Consider the following 17,840-nt stretch of genomic DNA (forward strand, 5'->3'; position numbering starts at 1 on the left):
AACACACAGTTGTAAAGTGTTTCCTCTGAATGTAGCACTGTCCCAGTTATTACAACCCCAGGCATGATATTCTCATGGGTGACCACATTGAGAAGCTGGTCAAATGCAAGAAGCTGAGGAACAATGAGGACTGCTGGCTTGCCATCTGTGGAAGTCACAGCAGTGTCTGGTGCCACTGGAGCCTTTTAATGATTTGGAAACTGAACTGGCAGTAATGATATGTGGGCCGTGTCAAGAGGGAATGCTGCCAGCCGTAAAATAAACCTATGACAGGCAACAGGCTGGGTGGGATACAGAATTAAAAAGACTGCCTAAGCTCATTCACCACAACTGTACTCCAGTTGAAGGCTTCTAAAATTACATCCTTGCCTGGCAGTATGTGGTGCTTGCTCCTTGGTGCCATCTGGCAGTGTCAAATTAATTGCACGTTTGCTTGTTCTTGGGCAGTTAACATGCGCCAACTTTGGCTCTCTTCTCCTCTTTCCCCCCATGATAGACACTGCAATATGAGGACTGTAAGGCTAGAAGACAGATTCTTTTTAAGACCATGTTTTTAAGAAGCAAGCTAAATAAGGGACTAGCTTTGATAATGTCCCCTCGTGGACTTCTGTGTGCAGTGCGATTGGGAGGTGGCGGTTTGTTGCCACACACAGAATGTAAGAGGCAATTCTGTGGCTGTTCATATGTAGAATTGCTTTTCTTGGGGTACTGCACCCATGCTTCCTGTTGAGCAGAGAAGATCTGGCATTTAAATAATGGTGAGATCTCCTGGTTCACAGAGAAGGCGGGTCCCTGAGGATCTCGCTTTGTACAGTGGTGAGAGAACCACTGTACATAGTTTAGGTGAGTAGCCGTGTTGATCTTCAGGAGAACAGCGGGATTTGGGTCCAGTGGCACTTAGAGACCAACAAGATTTTCAGTGTGTAAGCTTTTGAGAGTCAGAGGTCCCTTTTTCAGACACCAGGGAGCTCTTACTCTCAAAAGCTTCCACTCTGAAAATCTTGTTGGTCTCTTAAGGTGCCACTGGACTCAGATCCTGCATTTCATTTCACTTTATTTTCACAGGGCAATGTACAAAGCATGTAATTAAATAAAACCTCACTAAAATACATTAACATAATGAGATTCAAGTGGACAGTAGAAAACAGGAACAAACATGAATAGTAATAGAGGGGCCTTCAAGAGAAATGTAAAATGTAAAAAAATGTTTTAAAAAGTGAGGCCAGTCTCCGATAGTGATTAGATCAGTGGATGGACTAGAACCTGGGAGACTCAAGTTCCGATCTCCCGTCTGCCATGGAACTCAGATTGCCCTTGGGTCAGACATTCTCTCTCAGCCTGACTGTACCACACAGGGAATGGAATGGAAGAAAGGGCCCTGTGTCTTGCCCTGAGTTCCTTGGAGAAAGGACGGGATAAAAATGTATAGATAGAAATTCCCTTTTATTGAATGCTCATTCAGGGAAAGTAGTTGATGCTCACATGAATGACTGAATGCCAGATAAGTCCCCTTCCCCAAAAGAGTAACCATGTAAATCTGTTACAGCAAATTAAAACAGAAATCAAGTGGCACCTTAGGGTCTCAGATGAGAACCTCAAATAAATGGTCAAGTTCATAGGCCACATCTAAAGCTATGAACTTGAGCCATAAGGGGAGAGAGCGCCACATAGTGCCTGGCTCCCATTGAAGCGAATTATTTTCTGCCCTCTCCTTTATATGTCAAACCTTCTTGCATTGGTTTCCAGTTAGCCTGAGTTCTCCTTACAACCTAGGCTGAGAAAAGCCATGTGCTTTTGAAATGGAATCATGTTCAGTGGAAACCAGGAGCAGCTTGCTCGGTTGCTTGACTTCTCTGTGTCCTGCTCCATAGCCCCTCCTTCTCTTACTGCGTGGAGGTAAAGGATTGTGATCTTATTAAATAGCAGTTGTTAGAGAGGGCACATAAGGTGCTGCCCTTTTGCAAAGTTGGACTATTACCCCGTATGGACCAGCACTGGTGACTTGTGGCTCTCCGGGGCCTGCACACTTCTGCTGGCTAAGGTTTTTAAGTGGAAATGCCAGTGTTGGATGAGAGGCATTATGTTTGCAAAGCAGAATGAGCTATGACCCGGCCTCCTTTGAGTTACAATAAAATATCCACCTTTGACAATCCTCCCCCCCAAAAAAAACAATCTGTTGCTGCTAATGTTGTAATTGGAAAGGTTTTGTTTATTGTTGTGAATGTTCAAAATGGCTCTTCTTGGCTGTACAGGATGGCATGATTTGCAAGCATAAAGCTGAATCCCCAGCACTGTCCAATTCAAAGTTCCAGAGATGATAAAGCTGGGGAAGGCCTCTGGCTGAGCATGAGCTTTTGGACGGGCCAGTGCTGTGATTGGATAGAGGTACATTTGTTCATTTTTTCCTGTGTATTTCTGACTTTCTCAACTCTCTTGATCTGTAGGACGTTTAACCCTGCAGATTATACGGAATCTCCTGCCACAGAAGGCTTTGGAACAAAACAAGAGTCTTGGGAGGCTGGGCAGAATGACGCTGATGATGGCACAGGTAATGGGATCCACCTTTGGCAGTCTCCCCCCTCAACCCATCTGTTGCTGCTAATGTTGTAATTGGAAAGTGCTTAGTTCTCATGGCCCCTTCTTACATGCCCAGGGTAAGGCCAGTCGCCACCTTGGGGTCACGTAGCAATTTTCCCCAGGCCAGTTTGGTTAGGGATCCTGGAGGTTTTTTGCCGTCTTCTGGGCATGAAGTGTAAGGGTCACTGGATGTGTGTAGAGGAGGTATTTGTGAATTTCCTGCATTGTGCAGGGGGTTGGACTAGATGACCCAAGAGGTCCCTTCCAACCTATGATTCTATGTGTCAGGGATTGTTGTTGACATAAGAGCTGCTCTTTGTGATGGGGGGTTGGGGGAAGCCAATATTTGTTTAGTGCATCACACATATTTGCTATTGTCCTGCATTGGAGAGAGTTTGGATGTTCTCATAAGTGTGCAGACTTAACTAAGAACATCAAATTATGATGTCACCAGTTTAGGGTATTTGTAGGCAGTACATAATTCAGTGGCCTCAGGACATAGCTGTGTGGACTTCTCAGCACTGGCAGTTTCCGGTTCAGCCAATGTGTAGTAGTCATCGTGCCAAAGATTAGCTTGCAAACTTGATCGGAAGAATTGCTAAAGGCTTGGAAATATTGAAGAGAGTTTCCTTTCGTGGTCCATATTTTGGAGGGGAAAAGCTTTTCCGTAATGCAGAATAAGTGGAAGGACGTTTTTTTTTTTAACCTCGTTATATCTACTGCATACTTACTGTCCGCTCATTGTAAAATCTTGCATAAACAGTAAAAAAGAACTTAGTTGCAAGAGACTTGTACGTGTGCTTCGCTTGCCACCAGCCACCATTTTAGCTTAAGGTTCATCTTGCATATAGCCTGTTCCTGTCTGCCCAGGGAGTTGGAGACAGCCGGTACTGCAGGAGGAGTAGACATTAAGTGGCTTTTAGAAGTCCCTGTTGGGAAGCTGTTATGGAGGATGGTACTTCTTTTGAAGGTCGGAGCAAAATACTATCCTGACTATGAAAACACTACAGTTCCTTTAGATTGGAAGGCAGTATACATTTATTTAGAAAATTTATATGCTGCCTCTCCAGAGACCTGCTTGAGGCAGCTTACAGTTAAGATGATAAAACATAGAGTAGAGAGCTTTGTTTTCCCCAGTGGATAAATATTTGAGTAACTGATCTTTTTTTAACTCGCTGGAAATACTTTAACTTGCCGCTTTGCGTCTGGCAGGCTTTTGATGGCTGAAAACTTGATCAAGAAACACGTTGTTGTCTTGGAGTTCCATCCTAGCTCTCTTATAGGGGTGGCAGGGTATTTCTTAATGTGTAGGGAGCGGGGTCCAGCATAGGGAGCTGTGGGCTGATTGCTTGCTTGTGTTCTGTCTTTTATTGTTATAGGAGCATGGAAGAACTCAATAGAAGAATGGACAGCTGAAGACTGGAATGAAGATGTAAGTTCATATTTGTTGGGTGAAATGAAATCCTGCCCTTATGGCAAACTCTTGTGGAGTTTTCCTGGCAAGAGACCAACAGAGGTGGTTTGCTGTTGCCTGCCCCTGCATCCCTGGTCTTCGTTGGAGGTCTCCCATCCAGTTACTAACCAAGGCCGACCCTGCTTAGCTTCTGAGATCTGACAAGATCAGGCTTTCCTGGGCTCTCCTGGGTCAGGGCATTTGTTGGGTAAGGAAGACCATTCATTTCATTATGTGATCACCCAGCACTGCTTCCTTTTGGAAGGAGTCATTTGGAACAATTTTGTGTGATTTCTAGATGCTTCAGATTAAATAAAGTTAATTATTTTGCTCTTTGGGGATGCCGCTAGATCTTATAATTTTTTCAAAAAGGTTCTGACTCTTTATTATTGACAAGATTTGTATGCTGCCCTTCTGGCGGATCAGGGCCACAAAGGCAGTTAAAACAAGGCATAATAAAACTGCCTCTTAAAAAATTAAAAAACTGAAATACATATGTAAAACAGGAACAAGGCATCACTTATGGAATGCCAGATGAAACCAAAAAGTGAAGGTGACAGAAGAGGACAGATGACTATTCTTGGGGAGAGAGTTCCGTAATTGTAGCGCCAGGACCCAAGAAGGGTCGTCACCCACCTCACCTCAGAAGGCAGGGGCAACCAAAGCAGGGCCTCAGAAGACGCCTCCAGAATGTGTTGTCAGATGAGACAATAATGACTTTGGTGGACCAATATAAGATAGCCTCATGAGTTTTTTCCAGACCTAGCCTTGGGCTTTTGAGATGGGCGTTATGTGGCTATATTTCATTTTAGTTTTTCGTTACGTGTGTGGGGTGGGTTGTCCTATCCTTTCAATAGAACCAAGTGTCAAACTGGGCTATAAGCCTTCAAACCATTGGTGGGAGGTTACTGTCTTTGTAGCCATGGGGAAGGAACCCTTCTTCCCACAGAATGCTATTATATGAATGATTTGGCCCAGCCATATCTCTTGTGTGTGATGTAATAGGTAGAGGGACAGGGACAGGGACGGACTACGCTTGGGGAGACCCAGGTTCACATCCCCACTCTGACATGGAAGCTTGCTGGGTGACTTTGGGCCAGTCACATACTCTCAGCCTAACCTACCTCGTAGGGTTGTTGTGAGAATAACATGGAGGAGAGGAGAATGGTATAAATGAGGAGGGGAGAAAGACGCAGTGTAAATGAAGTAAATACATGGAGTGCCGCCCACCCCCTGGAACACTCATACAGTGCCTCCTTTTCCAGATATACACACCTGCATTGGGAAGGGATGCAGTCCTGGGAAAGCTTTTCTACATGGTTCTCGTGACTGCTTAGAATTAGTGAGCATTGCTAGCTAAGCTGCTGGACTTGCCAAGGTCTTGGGGAGCTTAGAACAGAGTTTTCTTTTAAGTTGACTGAGTTGGTTATGGCAATTCCAAAAACTTTGCTCTAGTACGTCTAACAAAATGTAAGAATTGCCAATGAGTTTTGTTTGTGTGTGTGCATCTCCGTGTCCTTCAGCACAGCTTTGCTCAGCCTTTGGAGCCCCCCTGGTTTTGCTGGCTTCTCTCCTTGCGTTTCTTCGGGCTCCATAAAACCCGCTGCGAGGGCCATGAGCATTGCTTGCGAGGTGAGGCTGAGTTTCATCTAGTCTAGCTGCCTCCTTCCAGCAGTGGCCAGCCAGAGTTCTAGTAAGCTTGCAAGCAGGGCGTGAAGGAAGTTGCCCCCCACAGCTGTTCCCTAGCCAAAATGCAGTGGATGGCATTCAAAGACTGCCTGGGACAAGAGGGAATGGTGGTTGATAACGTGCCTTGTATATTTGGCAAGTGACTAACCCATTTGCACGGTCGACTCAGGTTTGCTTTTCAGCAGGCGATTCTTGCTTTGTGGGGTTTAGCCTAGGAGCGCAACTCTAACGCAACAGCTGGCATCCCACAGTACGTCAGCTGTTTGTTTCGAGGAACTTGCCAGTAGGCCAGTGAAGGAACTTTGCTGCTGCTGCTGCTGCTCTTGGAGCACCCTGGTCGAGCTCTCCCAGACTGCTACGGAGGAGCAGGTTGAATTGCTTCCCAGAACCCTTGTGGGTCTCTTGTAACAACATTTCAGCCGCTCAGCATGTCACGTGGTCTGTTGAATGTCACAGTCCCCAGCAAGGCGGGGGGGGCGGTGGAGTGTGAAGGCGGTAATCTGTGCACCCTTTCCCCAGTAAAGCAGCAAAGGTGCTGCAGTCTGAAGGGTGGCTTGTTAGCTGGTGTCCTTCTGGAGCAGAGGCATTCCTGCCTTTCCTTATTTGGGGGTGGCTGTAATCCTCTTGACAGTCTTGCGCAAGTCAGCTCCTTTCCCAGGTTTATTGGGAGAGGCCATGAAAAGGCATTTGAATATTCCAGAAGTCTAGTGGCGCCTTTGAAGATTTTTTTTAAAAAAAATATTCCATAGTGTAAGCCTTTGTAAGTCAATTTTTTTAGTCTTTGAAGTGCCACGGGACTCCTTTATTTTTGCTGCAGTACATTAACATAGCTCCTCTTCTGCAATGGTCTTTTAAATATTAAATACTTAAAAGACACTTGCCCTTATCTAACTTTCCATATTTGCTGGAGTATAATTCTCTCTCATATGATCTGGGAGGGAATATGAATACAACAGCATCAGCAGAATGAAGTGGTAGTTAATGTGGTAGGGTAAGAAGTTTATTTTGGCCTTCTGACAAATTCTGTTACCGTTTCTTCCTCCACAATGACATGGCACTTTAAAGCTGGCCCAACTGAGTTGCAGTACGAGCATCCATAAGCAGATGCCAACTTTTGTGTCCTGCTTGAATTTTGTATTGCTGCTTTGCCATGTGTGAGTAGGACCTTCCTTTGGCAAAGCAAGTGGCCAGCAAATATACCGACCCTTCCTGATCTCTTCCAGGCAGAGTCTTGGCCGTGCTTGCTTTGGCAACACATGTCACTAAGATTGGAATGTCAACAAAGAATATTAGCTTGGCTTCTGCCCAAGAACCACACACTTTTCATATTTTGAGGCGGAGGGAGCAGTAAGGCCTGGGTGTTAGAACACATACTTTGCATGCGTTGGGTCCAGTCCTCGAATCTGGTCTCAAGCTGGAGGGCAGCTGGGGAAGATCTTTCTCTGCCTGCGAGCTGCTGCCAGTCAAAGTAGGCAGTGCTGGGTGAAATAAACCAGTGGTCTGAATTGGTGTAAGGCAGCTTGGCATATTCCTGTACAGCCTCCAAGTGTAGAAACAACATGCTTTTTCCTTGGTAGCTGGCATTGTCCTCTGTACCTTGCTGTTCCTCATGGCAACTGGTGTGTGATTCCCAGGTGTTCTCCCAACCAAACAGTGCTCAAAGGCAGCTCTCTGTTTCTGAAACAACAGGTTGATTAACCACCAAGTCTGAGCAGTTATATAATGGCTTCTCTTGTGAAACCATTCCCTGCTGCTTCGTTCCTCAAGACAAATACTTGATCGGATTCAACATGGTCGCTTCCAGTATTTCTCCTAAATAGCCATCCCTCCCTAAGTTTTTGTACTTGCACATACACATGAATTTACCTTCTACTGACTCAGCCCATTATCCTATCATATTAACCAACTTTATTGTAGCATAAGCTTTCAAGAACCACAGCTCTCTTGGTCAGATGCATCCTGCATCTGACGAAGAGAGCTGTGGTTCTCGAAAGCTTATGCTACAATAAAGTTGGTTAGTCTTAAAGGTGCTACTGGACGCTTTTATTATTTTGCCACTACAGACTAACACAGCTAACTCCTCTGGATCTGTGGTCAGTATTGTCTACTCAGACTGGCAGCTGTTCTTCAGGGTCTCAGGTCAAAGTCTTTCGCATTACCTGCTGCCTGGTCCTTTTCACTGCAGATGCCAGGAGTTGAAACTGGGACCTTCTGCATGCAAAGGAGTTGCTCTTCCATCGAGCCACGCCACTTCCCCACCTTACGTTGTTTTTTCCTCTCTTCTCTCTGCCTCCCCTCCAATCTCAGCTTTCAGAAACGAAGGTCTTCACTGCTTCATCTGTTCCAGCTGAGAACCACGTGACTCCTGGCCAAAGGTACGTCTCTCGCTTCCCCTCTCTTCCCCTTCGGAGAAGCTTTCCCCTCAACCTAGTTGTGTGCTGAGCAGGAGTTAAGGCCCCTTTCGGAGGATATTCCCTTTTAGAGAATCCTGTAATAGTTTTTGGAAATGCTTTGCTTGAAAATACCCTTTCCACATAACAGCCTGACTGAGTCAGGATTGCACAGGAGTGGTCCAGTGTGTAATTATGTGGGCTTTTATTGTAAGGTCTCCTGTGGATCCCCCTTTAGATGGTTCAGTTTTTCTCTACAAGCCCTGCTGTAATTCCCCCAGGGTTTGAAATACACAAATGATAACCAGACCCTTAAGATACGTGGCTCAGAGGCATTGGCAAAAAAGGGAACTGCTGAACCCATGCTGGCTTGGGGTAAGAGAGAATGGAAAGTAGTAACAATAGTAATAACATTTGATTTATACCACCCTTCAGGACAACTTAATGCTCACTCAGAGCGGTTTACAAAGTATGCCACTATTATCCCCACAACAAAACACCCTGTGAGGTGGGTGGGGCTGAGAGAACTCCAGAGAACTGTGACTCGCCCAAGGTCACCCAGCTGGCTTCAAGTGGAGGAGTGGGGAATCAAACCCAGCTCTCTAGATTAGAGTCTCACACTCTTAACCACTACACCAAACTGGCTCTTGTAGTAGCCAAAAGATACCTTCCCCCCCCGCCCCAGTTACAACTTCCGCATCTAGTTTGACTTGTCTTGCAGTAGGAGATTAACAATTGCAGTGACTGTCAAGAACTTAATCAGATTCGGTGTTGTTGCCTCTTTTTAAGGCAAAACACCTGTTCAGGGCTGGCTTGCTTAAGAAAAATCTAACAAGCCCCCCAATAAAGTTTTAAGTGTCTGTTGCAGGTGGTCTGAGCTGGTTGATAGTATGTGGCAGCTGCTAGGAAATTCTGGGGTTGCTGAACCCTTGGTTTGTGGGCAACAGCAAAAGTGGAAAGTGAGATTATTATTGCTGGGCACCATCAACTTCCTAAAGCCAGTGGAGGCTCCAGGCCACAGGGGTACCCCAGAGAGTGTCCTTTTGGAGTGGCCCAGAACCTTAAAGACTAGATTTTTTTTGTCCTGCCTGCTAATGTCTGGACTTCATTTTTGCTTTTTAAAAACATTTCTTGTTTTCCGTCTCTCTCTTTTGGGCATTTTTATGGATGTAATATTAAATGATTTTTTCTCTTCTGCCCCTGAATTGATTGGACTATTGGGTTTTCTTTTAAACGGCTTTTAAAATCAATTGAGAAGGCTTGCTTTGTTGAGAAGATTGTTCGTTTGGTACATATCTTATTTTGGAGCAGAACTGTGGATTTGGGCATACTGTTCTTATTTTAACTTCATCTGCTTTAAGTGTACCAGGGAAAAGACAAAACGAACAGCAGTTTTTATTTATGATGCGATTCCACTTTTCTTTCACTGTGGTAGACATGGGAAAGGTTTTCAGGAACTCTCCCATCCGAGGCCCTGCTAAGACCTGTGCTTGCTTCTGCAAGCGGACTGCGCAGTGTGTTTTCAGACCCATTCCTGTGGGACATGGAGAGGCTTCCAGGATTCAATTTGTATACATTCCTCCCGCTAAGCTGCTATTTTTGGGGTGTCTTCTTCACCCCCCGTCTGACCATTGTGGGTGTTCCATCAGAAACCATTTTTCAGGTGCGCTTGCCTTCAGAGGTTGAGCGAGCGATGACTGGAAAAGACACAGCCTTTTTTGTGCTTGTGCCCTGGTTATGCAAGATCTTCCCCGGGGGCAGACAACCGGCATCATCCTTGCTGCCCTTTGAGCAACATTTTGAAACGGTTTTATTCTCTTGAGCTTGCAATTGATAATATTTTTTTTTATCCAAATGGTTTTAGTTCTGTTCATGCATTATTCGTTAACTACCTTGTTAAATTCCCCTTGTGTTTAAAAGGTAGGATCCAAATAAACAAATAGTGTGGCTCCCAGTTCCCATGACTTATCACTCCATATAGCCTCCATCCTAGAACGCCTTGTCAGATAACTCCAGATTATTATTTTTTTGGCATTCTGAAAGTACGGTACCTTCTGTAAAATGTAGCTTGGGGCCAAGTTACTTTGTAGCACATTTGGATTTCTTTGGGACAGCGTAATCCCAAGAATCACAGTCCCGGGACCGACTTGTGCTTTCCATATTTTTGAAAGAAGGCCATGTACAGTGTCAGTATTGTGGCTCATCCCTTGGAGATCTTGCACACATGGCAATGGAACTTTAATTATGTACTGAAAATGCATCTAAATCTAAGTTGGCTTCCATCGTATTTTCCTGACAGGGCCTTCATCCCTAAATGAGTCACCTGCATCACTTTAGTTTGTGGGTTTTCTCTTGGGCTAGATAAGGTGAGAACTTTTAACTGCAGGAGATCCTGTGATGGCATTGGGTTGATCTATGGTATTTTGAGTCCCTTTAAACTCTGATTCTCTCCTTTCGTTTCATGTTCCAATGTCCTTCACTTTTGCTCTTGTAGCATAGATTTGGTGACGCTGCTTCAGAAACCCGGGACTTCTAGCCAAGAGACAGAGGCCAACTCCTTTGAGCCTGCGCAGCAGCAAAGCTTTGGGCAGGCTTTAGTGTTTACGAATTCCCAGCACAACTCCCCGATGGCCTTAGCAGCTGGCAACACTGGTGCTGTTAACTCCTTTTCTCCACAGAGCCTGGTAATGTTGCCCTTTGGCTTGTTAAAAGTGCTGAACCTTCTCATGCGCTGAGTAATGCTTGCAGTCTTTCCTTCATTGGGAAGGAGAGAGGAAAATGTTGGTGGTTTTGAACTGTGGTCTTTTATTAGTAGAGCGCCTGTATTCCACACAGAGTCCCAAGTTCAGTCCCTGGCATCTCGAGTAGCAGATGTTGGGAAAGACCTTTCTCTGTTTGGGACCCAGGCAGAACAGAGAGTATTGTGCATATAAAATGCAAACACGGGCTAATTTTTTTAAAAGGATTGCCTTGCTTCCACATCCCCAACATACAGGGGCGTGTGTGTGGGTTTGTTACCCGCCCTCCCTGCAGCGATGGAAACGTAGACGCACGGTTGTCCTTGCAAAGGATAAACTCTGTGACTGCAGTTTTGCTTTTAGAACCCACGTTTGGCTTACTGATTTGTTCCTCGTCAGCTGCTGAACCGACCTGCTTATATTGATTGTTGAAAGAGGGACAGATAACGCTCTTTGCATATTAATCAAGCACTTCTGTTCCTCAAGCACAGAGCCATTCTGGACTGGAAGACTGTGATGTGGTATTCTTTCCAAGCACATATCTGATTACTGCATGTGGAAATCAATGACTTCTGAGTTTTCCAGCCTCACAAAGACTGGCTTGCTTGTTGGGATGAGTCCCAAACCCACTAGTATGCTCTTAATTATAATTATATACTTGGTCTCATTGATGTATATGGCAGTTGATAGGGTAAAAAGCAAAAAAGCAGGCCCCTGCCCCCCCAGAAATCTTATAATGCTGATTTTGCCAACATAGAAGACAGAGGGGAGAGAGAGGGAGTGAAAGATAACGGCTGGCAGGAGGGAAGGTCTCAGTGCAGCTGTTTTGACCTTAAGCTCCGGTTATGGAGTGGGTGAAGATTAAGGAGCTGATCCAGCTGGTTTGCAGAAAAGCTGGGTCATCCCAGGAGATCAGGGTGGCTAACATACAGTTGAGTAAAAAGCCCTTCCTGCCCCAGAGGCCTCTGCAGTGAGGCCAGGTTGGGTAGAAAAGAGAAACGAGTCTTGTAATGTCAATGAAGACAAATGGCTGAGAGCCCCTGTGAGTTTTATTCAATCACTTCGCCATCACAAGAGCCTCGTATGTCATTGGGGGACTCCTTGTGCCAGTGGCATGTGTCCCCCTTGGCTTGTAAGCCTGGGCCTTGCACGTCATTTCTTCGCCCCTATGTTTCTGTTCTCACTCCCTCCCCCAAATGAAAACTCCAGCAACAAACACTTTAAGAAGTGTCTAGGGCAGCCTCATAACCTATACGGCTGGCTTAGCCTGAGCAGCTTTGGTTCAGGCACATAAGTTTCCACAGGCCCAGTTCTGGCCTGCCACCCTGAGAATGGAACGAACGGGCTCCTTAATTAACTGCACCTGCAGCCTGTTGTGCCAAAGCAAGATGTCCTTGGGTGGAAGGGAGTCTCAGCTCCAGTTGCCCTCCCTGCTTTCCCTTGCTAGCAATGCTGTTATCTAAATGTACCCTGGTTGTTGTGGATTTTTTGGGCTGTATAACTGTGGTCTTGGCATTGTAGTTCCTGATGTTTCGCCAGCAGCTGTGGCTGGCATCTTTAGAGGTGTAGCACCAAAAGACAGAGATCTCTCAGTATCACAGCGTGGAGAAGATGTTGGCAGGTCATTTGTATCTACTCAGGAAGGTGGGTTTGGGCTGAGTCATCCTGTAGGAGTTTCCCAGGGTGTGGAATGCTAATGGAGGGAGGCGTCACTGTATCCTGAGGAGGTTATTTTGCATATGGATTGGTGCTTGATATGCTAATCTTCTCTGCAGGGCTATTGTGGGATGTGGAGTATTTCATTAGCCTGGTGTTTTGCAGGGCTGGAAGCCATGCTCTATTCATTCTTAAAGTCTCTCTTTTCCTATTGAAATTGTGTTTATGCTTATGAATTTCAATCGCTTCCCTGTGCAATCTGACAAAGTAGTTGGAAGTGTTGTCAAGTATTTTAGTGTCCTGTGGAACATCTTCTGCACACTGTGACACTGAGAGATCTCTGTCTTTTGGTGCTACACCTCTGAAGATGCCAGCCACAGCTGCTGGCGAAACGTCAGGAACTACAATGCCAAGACCACGGCTATACAGCCTGGAAAATCCACAACAACCATCGTTCTCCAGCCGTGAAAGCCTTCGACAATAAATGTACCCTGTTTGGCTGACAGCCCTAGAAAAGATGGCTCCTCACAGCAGCTAGCTCTTGTTCACTCTGGCCTCCGGCATTAGCCATTCGATTCATCCAAGCACGTGAGAGACTTCGCTCCATACCAGGCTCTGTGATATCAGAGCTGCCTGGCATGGTTTGGGCTTTTTTTTCTGTTTGTGAGTATGAGCACCCTGGAAGATAGAGAATGCACATTAGCAAGCAAGCTTTATGTCTAGTCAGATAGTTTTAGTTAAGCTTAGGCAAGCTGTTGTTTTTTTCATTGGCTTTTGCTCTGTTGTTTTTAGAGTGGTTCCTGCCTTGCAAACACTCTTCTGAACTCAATAAACTACTTATATTTAAGCCTCGTGTTCAGAGTTACTGATCATTTGTGTGCAGGTGCTCCTAGAATGAACCCAAACACTAGGAAGTGTCAAAAAGTAAGGTTCTGACTCTCCAGAACGCTGCTAGGGGTCTTAAGTGGCTGTGTTCAGCGCTTGGGAATGGCGGCTGGGGGCTGTCAGGTTGTGGAGATGGGAAGCTAGGATTCAGTTATATTGCTCCCTTTTTCTTCTCACCTTGGAACGTTAATCTGGTAATGACTGCTGATGGGAACTTTCTTTACCTTGCCTGCTGCAGTTCCTGCCAGATGGAAAGACAGACCCAGTCCATGCATGGTGAAAGATACAGAGGGTCCAGGTAGACATGTAATAGTAAGAATCCTCTACCTAGAAAAGCACACGTGGCTAGGGGTGTGCAGCAAAAAATAAATAAATCCGGGTTTCCTGCTTTGGGTTTCCCAAAGCAGGAAAAAAGTCATAAATAAGGGATTTCCGAAGCGGTAGGCTTCCCTGCCCAACTGCTTATTTCACCCAATGGGAGGGGGAAGAGGGAGTTCCCTCCTGCCCCTCCCATACGGAGAAATAAGCAGGGGGGGTTAAATCCCACGAGCTTCAGCTGCTTGGCGGGGAACTCCCCTGCCAGACAGCTGATTCGGGGGTTAAAATGCCCCTTTCCATGCTGCACAGCTGCACGGAAAGGGGCATTTTAAGCTGTTGGCTTGATTCAGCTGTCTGGCAGGGAACTCCCTGCCAGGTAGCTGATTCAAGGGTTAAAATGCCCCTTTCCATGCTGCTGTGCAGCCGGCTTGACTCAGCGGGGAACTCCCTGCCAAGCAGCTGATTCGGGGGTTAAAATGTCTCTTTCCTTGCCATTGTGCAGCGGCACAGAAAGGGGTATTTTAACCCCTTGACCCGAAGCTTCCAGAAGCAATACAAATCACTTCGGGAATCTTTGATTCAAAGTTTTTGAAACGGACCTGGCATGCTGGTGCCAATTTGGAAATCCTGAATCTTTGCAAATTGGGTCCGATTCAGGTATTTTTCCCAAATCGGAAACCCGAATTGCACACCTCTACACGTGACATGTCTGAATTCTCCCCAGTGGGAGATGGGGGTGGTTATTACAAGTCACCATCTGTAGCCTTCAACATTTGTGACCATTTGCTGAATTTGTCGATTTGCTGAATTTGTTCCAGTTCAATGCATGAAATAACTAGCACAATTACCAAATATTTGTGTTGTCATTGAGTTACAAAATGTCTTAATTCTTGTAATTTAATGAAACATTGTCTTTTCCTTCTCTCTCTGTCCCCTTCCCCCTTCCATAGTCTTCAGTCCTCTGTTCTGGATTTGGAGAGTTTGGCCCTTCAAAACCGGCCAACTCTGCTGGGTCTCAGTTTTTAGACCAGCTGAAACCCCCATCTTTGGGTCAGTTCACTTCACAGGGTTCTCCCAGCACAATCGCCTCTGTTTCCTCCACCGCCACCACATCATCTTGGGATGTAAAGCCTTCTGTTTCACAGCCTTCTGTCCTCAGCCAGTTTGGTAAGTGTTGAATTATTCTAGACACTGGAATGGGTAATTGTTTAATTATGTACTTCATTTATACCCCACCTTTCTCCCCACGGGAGCCTAAAGGGACTTATATCATTCTCTTTCCTCCCTTTTATGCTCACAATAACCCTGTGAGGTAGGCTAGGCTGAGCGACTGTCCCAAGGTGGCTGTGCATGGATGTGATCTTAGTCCAGCTCTAACCACTAGACTACACTGGCTCTAGTTTCCCGTTCCAGAGGGTAACTGTGTTGATCTTTTGTTGCAACAATAAAGAGGGGGCTAGTGACACCTTGGTAATAAGATTTTCAGCATAAACCTTTGTGGACAAGGGCCCAGAACATTTTAGTTCACAAAAGCTTATGCTGGATTAAAACCTCAATAATCTTTATGATGCTAGTAGACTCCTGAAATGTGTTCCAGGATTTAAAATGCACAGCGCTTTTGCCATTGGGAAGTGAAAAATTTATTTTTTTAATAGTCCACCTTTCTCAGTGAGCTCCAAGGTGGTTTGTCTTGCAGCAGATGGTGCTCTTACATGTGGGGCCGAGGAATGACTTATTTTTTTTTGGTTCCCTCTTGCCAATGGTGCCTAGATTTCAAATCCCAGCCCGAGCCATCTCCGGTTCTGAGCCAGCTAACACAGAGGCAGCAGCAGACGCAGGCAGTCCCCACCCCTCCTCCGGGGCTGGAATCCTTTGTCCCGCAGGTGAAAGCCCGAGAGCCCTCGCCGGTGGACAGCCCTGTGGTGGTCAGCAAATTGATGCACCTTCCTAATCTATCTACGGAAAGCCAGATGTTGCCTGCCCATCAGACGCCGCACAAGCAGACCAAGCCACCAAAACGGAAGATCCCACCAGCTTCCAAGGTGGGTGATCAGCCAAAGGGATTGATTAAATAAGCATGGACGTACATTAAGTAAAGCTGCTTCCAACGACGGGCCCAGAGCCCTCCCCTGGCACTGAAGGGCAGAGCATGCAGACAGGAGATATCTCTACCCCTAAACACACCCAGGCTGGGGCCAGCCAGCCAAGTGTTACAAGAGGTGCCCCTGCCCCTGCACATACCCAGGCTGGGGCTGGCCAGCCAGCTGTCAAGGCCACAGAAAGGCCGCCTGGCCCGGGACCTACCTAGCTGCAAGGAGGCTCAGAGAGAAGAAACGGCTATCAGGCCATCTTACTTGGAAAGGCCCTGCCAGCCCCATCCTCCAAGCAGGAAGCAAGAAAGAAGGGAAGAAGGGAAAGGCTGGGGCTGGAAAGAAAAACCTGGAAGCCTCCCCAGCTGGCCCAGGTCAGGAGCAATCAACCCAGGGGAAGAAGGGTGGAGGTCAGAACAGGGAGAGACCCCTGGAAGCCTCCCCAGCAGGACCAGATCAGGAGCAATCAGCCTGCCAGGGAAAGGTGGAGGGCAGGGCAGGAAGCCCAGTTGGGAGCCAGGGGGTGGGTTGAGCAGGAGTGGTGTTGGAGAGGAGTAGAGTGGTGAAGCAGTGGAGAGATTAGGAGAGGGCGAGTGGCTTGAGAGTGGAGAGAGGGAGAGAGCGAGTCGAGTGAGGCCCGCGAGTGGTTTGAGAGGGAGAGAGGGTGATGTATACCCCCCCTCCTTCCACTAAGCAGGCACCTGCGGAGTCCCTGTCTGCGCCCATGACCCAAAGTTCAGGCACACTGGCGCCTGGCGTAGGGGTGCCCACGCGAAAGCCTGACAAACTATTTTATTTATTTGGTTAAATTTATATCCCACAAGCGGGTTCAGAGCAAATCACAACATATAAAATATGTAATAATAAAATCAGCAGCATAAAATATAAAATCAGCAAATAACAATACAATAGTAAAAACAAGTGTGTTTAGTGTTGTGTGAATCACAGAAGTGATAGGCCATAATTGTTGATTAGCAATAGAACTGTTGGTAAATGGGGTAGCTTTTTAGATGTTAACGGAGGCTAGCAGCATCATATTTGTCCAGGGAGACAAAGAGCAGAAATGACTGTTCCGTCATTATAGGTTGTGTTGTGGGAACGGCTTTTTATTTTTCAGATCCCGTCCTCTGCCGTGGAGATGCCTGGATCCACTGATGTGTCTGGGTTAAACGTGCAGTTTGGGGCTCTTGAGTTTGGGTTGGAGACTTCCCTCTCAGAATTTGGATCTGCTTCAAGCTATGAAAACACCAGCCAGGCACCCAACAGCATACTCTACCAGAAGCCTGTAAAGTACGTCTGCCATTCCTTTCTCATCTTCTTGCCTGTGTTTCAGTAAGCCTGATCACACATCAGCAACGATGTCTGCAGATAATGGTGTCCACTTCTAGGGGCTCTGTAGTGTAGCCCTACTGGAAACAGAAACAGAGGGCTCTAAAATCAAAGTAGCTTATTCCTTGCTGGCTGGAAAGGAGCCCTTTGACATGCCTGTGAATGGCCTTCCTTTGCTAGAAGCTTGATCCCTGATAATTTAACTAAAGGCTATCTGTGGCTTTGAATCCTGGCCGCATTTATTCTTTTGATTCAGCAGAGTTGGGCTTAGGTCTGACAACTCCACAGAACGAAGTCTGAGGGCCAAAAGGTTGCCAGAGAGGAGCAGGTCAATATTTGAAACAAGTGTCAATAATTATGTAAGTGTCCTCGGTTAGAAGTCTTTTATCTGGGGAGTTTGAGCTGGGGGTAAGGAATTTGCAGACCAAGTTTCAGGTTCCCCCCTATACTTTACATTGTAATTGTCAGCCAGCAACGCAGCGCTCTGTAGAGAGGGCACACAGCCACAGGAGGGACAGCTGTCTGAATGCAGGACATTCTGCTTGGCAAGCCCAAGGTCCCAGGTACAATCCTCGGCATCTCCATTTAAAAAGGACCAGGTAGGAGGTGATACGAGACCCACGCCTAAGAACCTGGAGAGCCCCTGCCAGTCCGAGCAAACAACGCTGACCGTGATGGGCCCCTGGTCTGATTCAGTGTGAAGCAGTTCCATTCC

The 17,840-nt window shown here is 46.4% G+C and overlaps 1 protein-coding gene and 1 non-coding gene across 3 annotated transcripts in view; both read left to right on the plus strand.

The window, feature by feature from the left end:
* Positions 1–17,840, plus strand: part of UBAP2 (ubiquitin associated protein 2) — a 110,514-nt gene that overhangs the window by 48,054 nt on the left and 44,620 nt on the right. For both annotated transcript variants that reach the window (XM_054986418.1, XM_054986419.1), the window contains exons 8-14: positions 2,445–2,548; positions 3,957–4,009; positions 8,027–8,094; positions 10,604–10,793; positions 14,657–14,873; positions 15,477–15,748; positions 16,914–17,086. In XM_054986418.1, coding sequence (XP_054842393.1) covers positions 2,445–2,548; positions 3,957–4,009; positions 8,027–8,094; positions 10,604–10,793; positions 14,657–14,873; positions 15,477–15,748; positions 16,914–17,086 — 1,077 coding nt within the window. The remainder of the gene's footprint in view (positions 1–2,444; positions 2,549–3,956; positions 4,010–8,026; positions 8,095–10,603; positions 10,794–14,656; positions 14,874–15,476; positions 15,749–16,913; positions 17,087–17,840) is intronic.
* LOC129335256 (small nucleolar RNA SNORD121A) lies at positions 11,349–11,434 on the plus strand. The gene has a single exon (XR_008597598.1). It is a non-coding gene; the product is annotated as a small nucleolar RNA SNORD121A (small nucleolar RNA).

The sequence above is a fragment of the Eublepharis macularius genome, chromosome 8, assembly GCF_028583425.1.
Source record: "Eublepharis macularius isolate TG4126 chromosome 8, MPM_Emac_v1.0, whole genome shotgun sequence".
In the NCBI taxonomy this organism is placed as follows: Eukaryota; Metazoa; Chordata; class Lepidosauria; order Squamata; family Eublepharidae; genus Eublepharis; species Eublepharis macularius.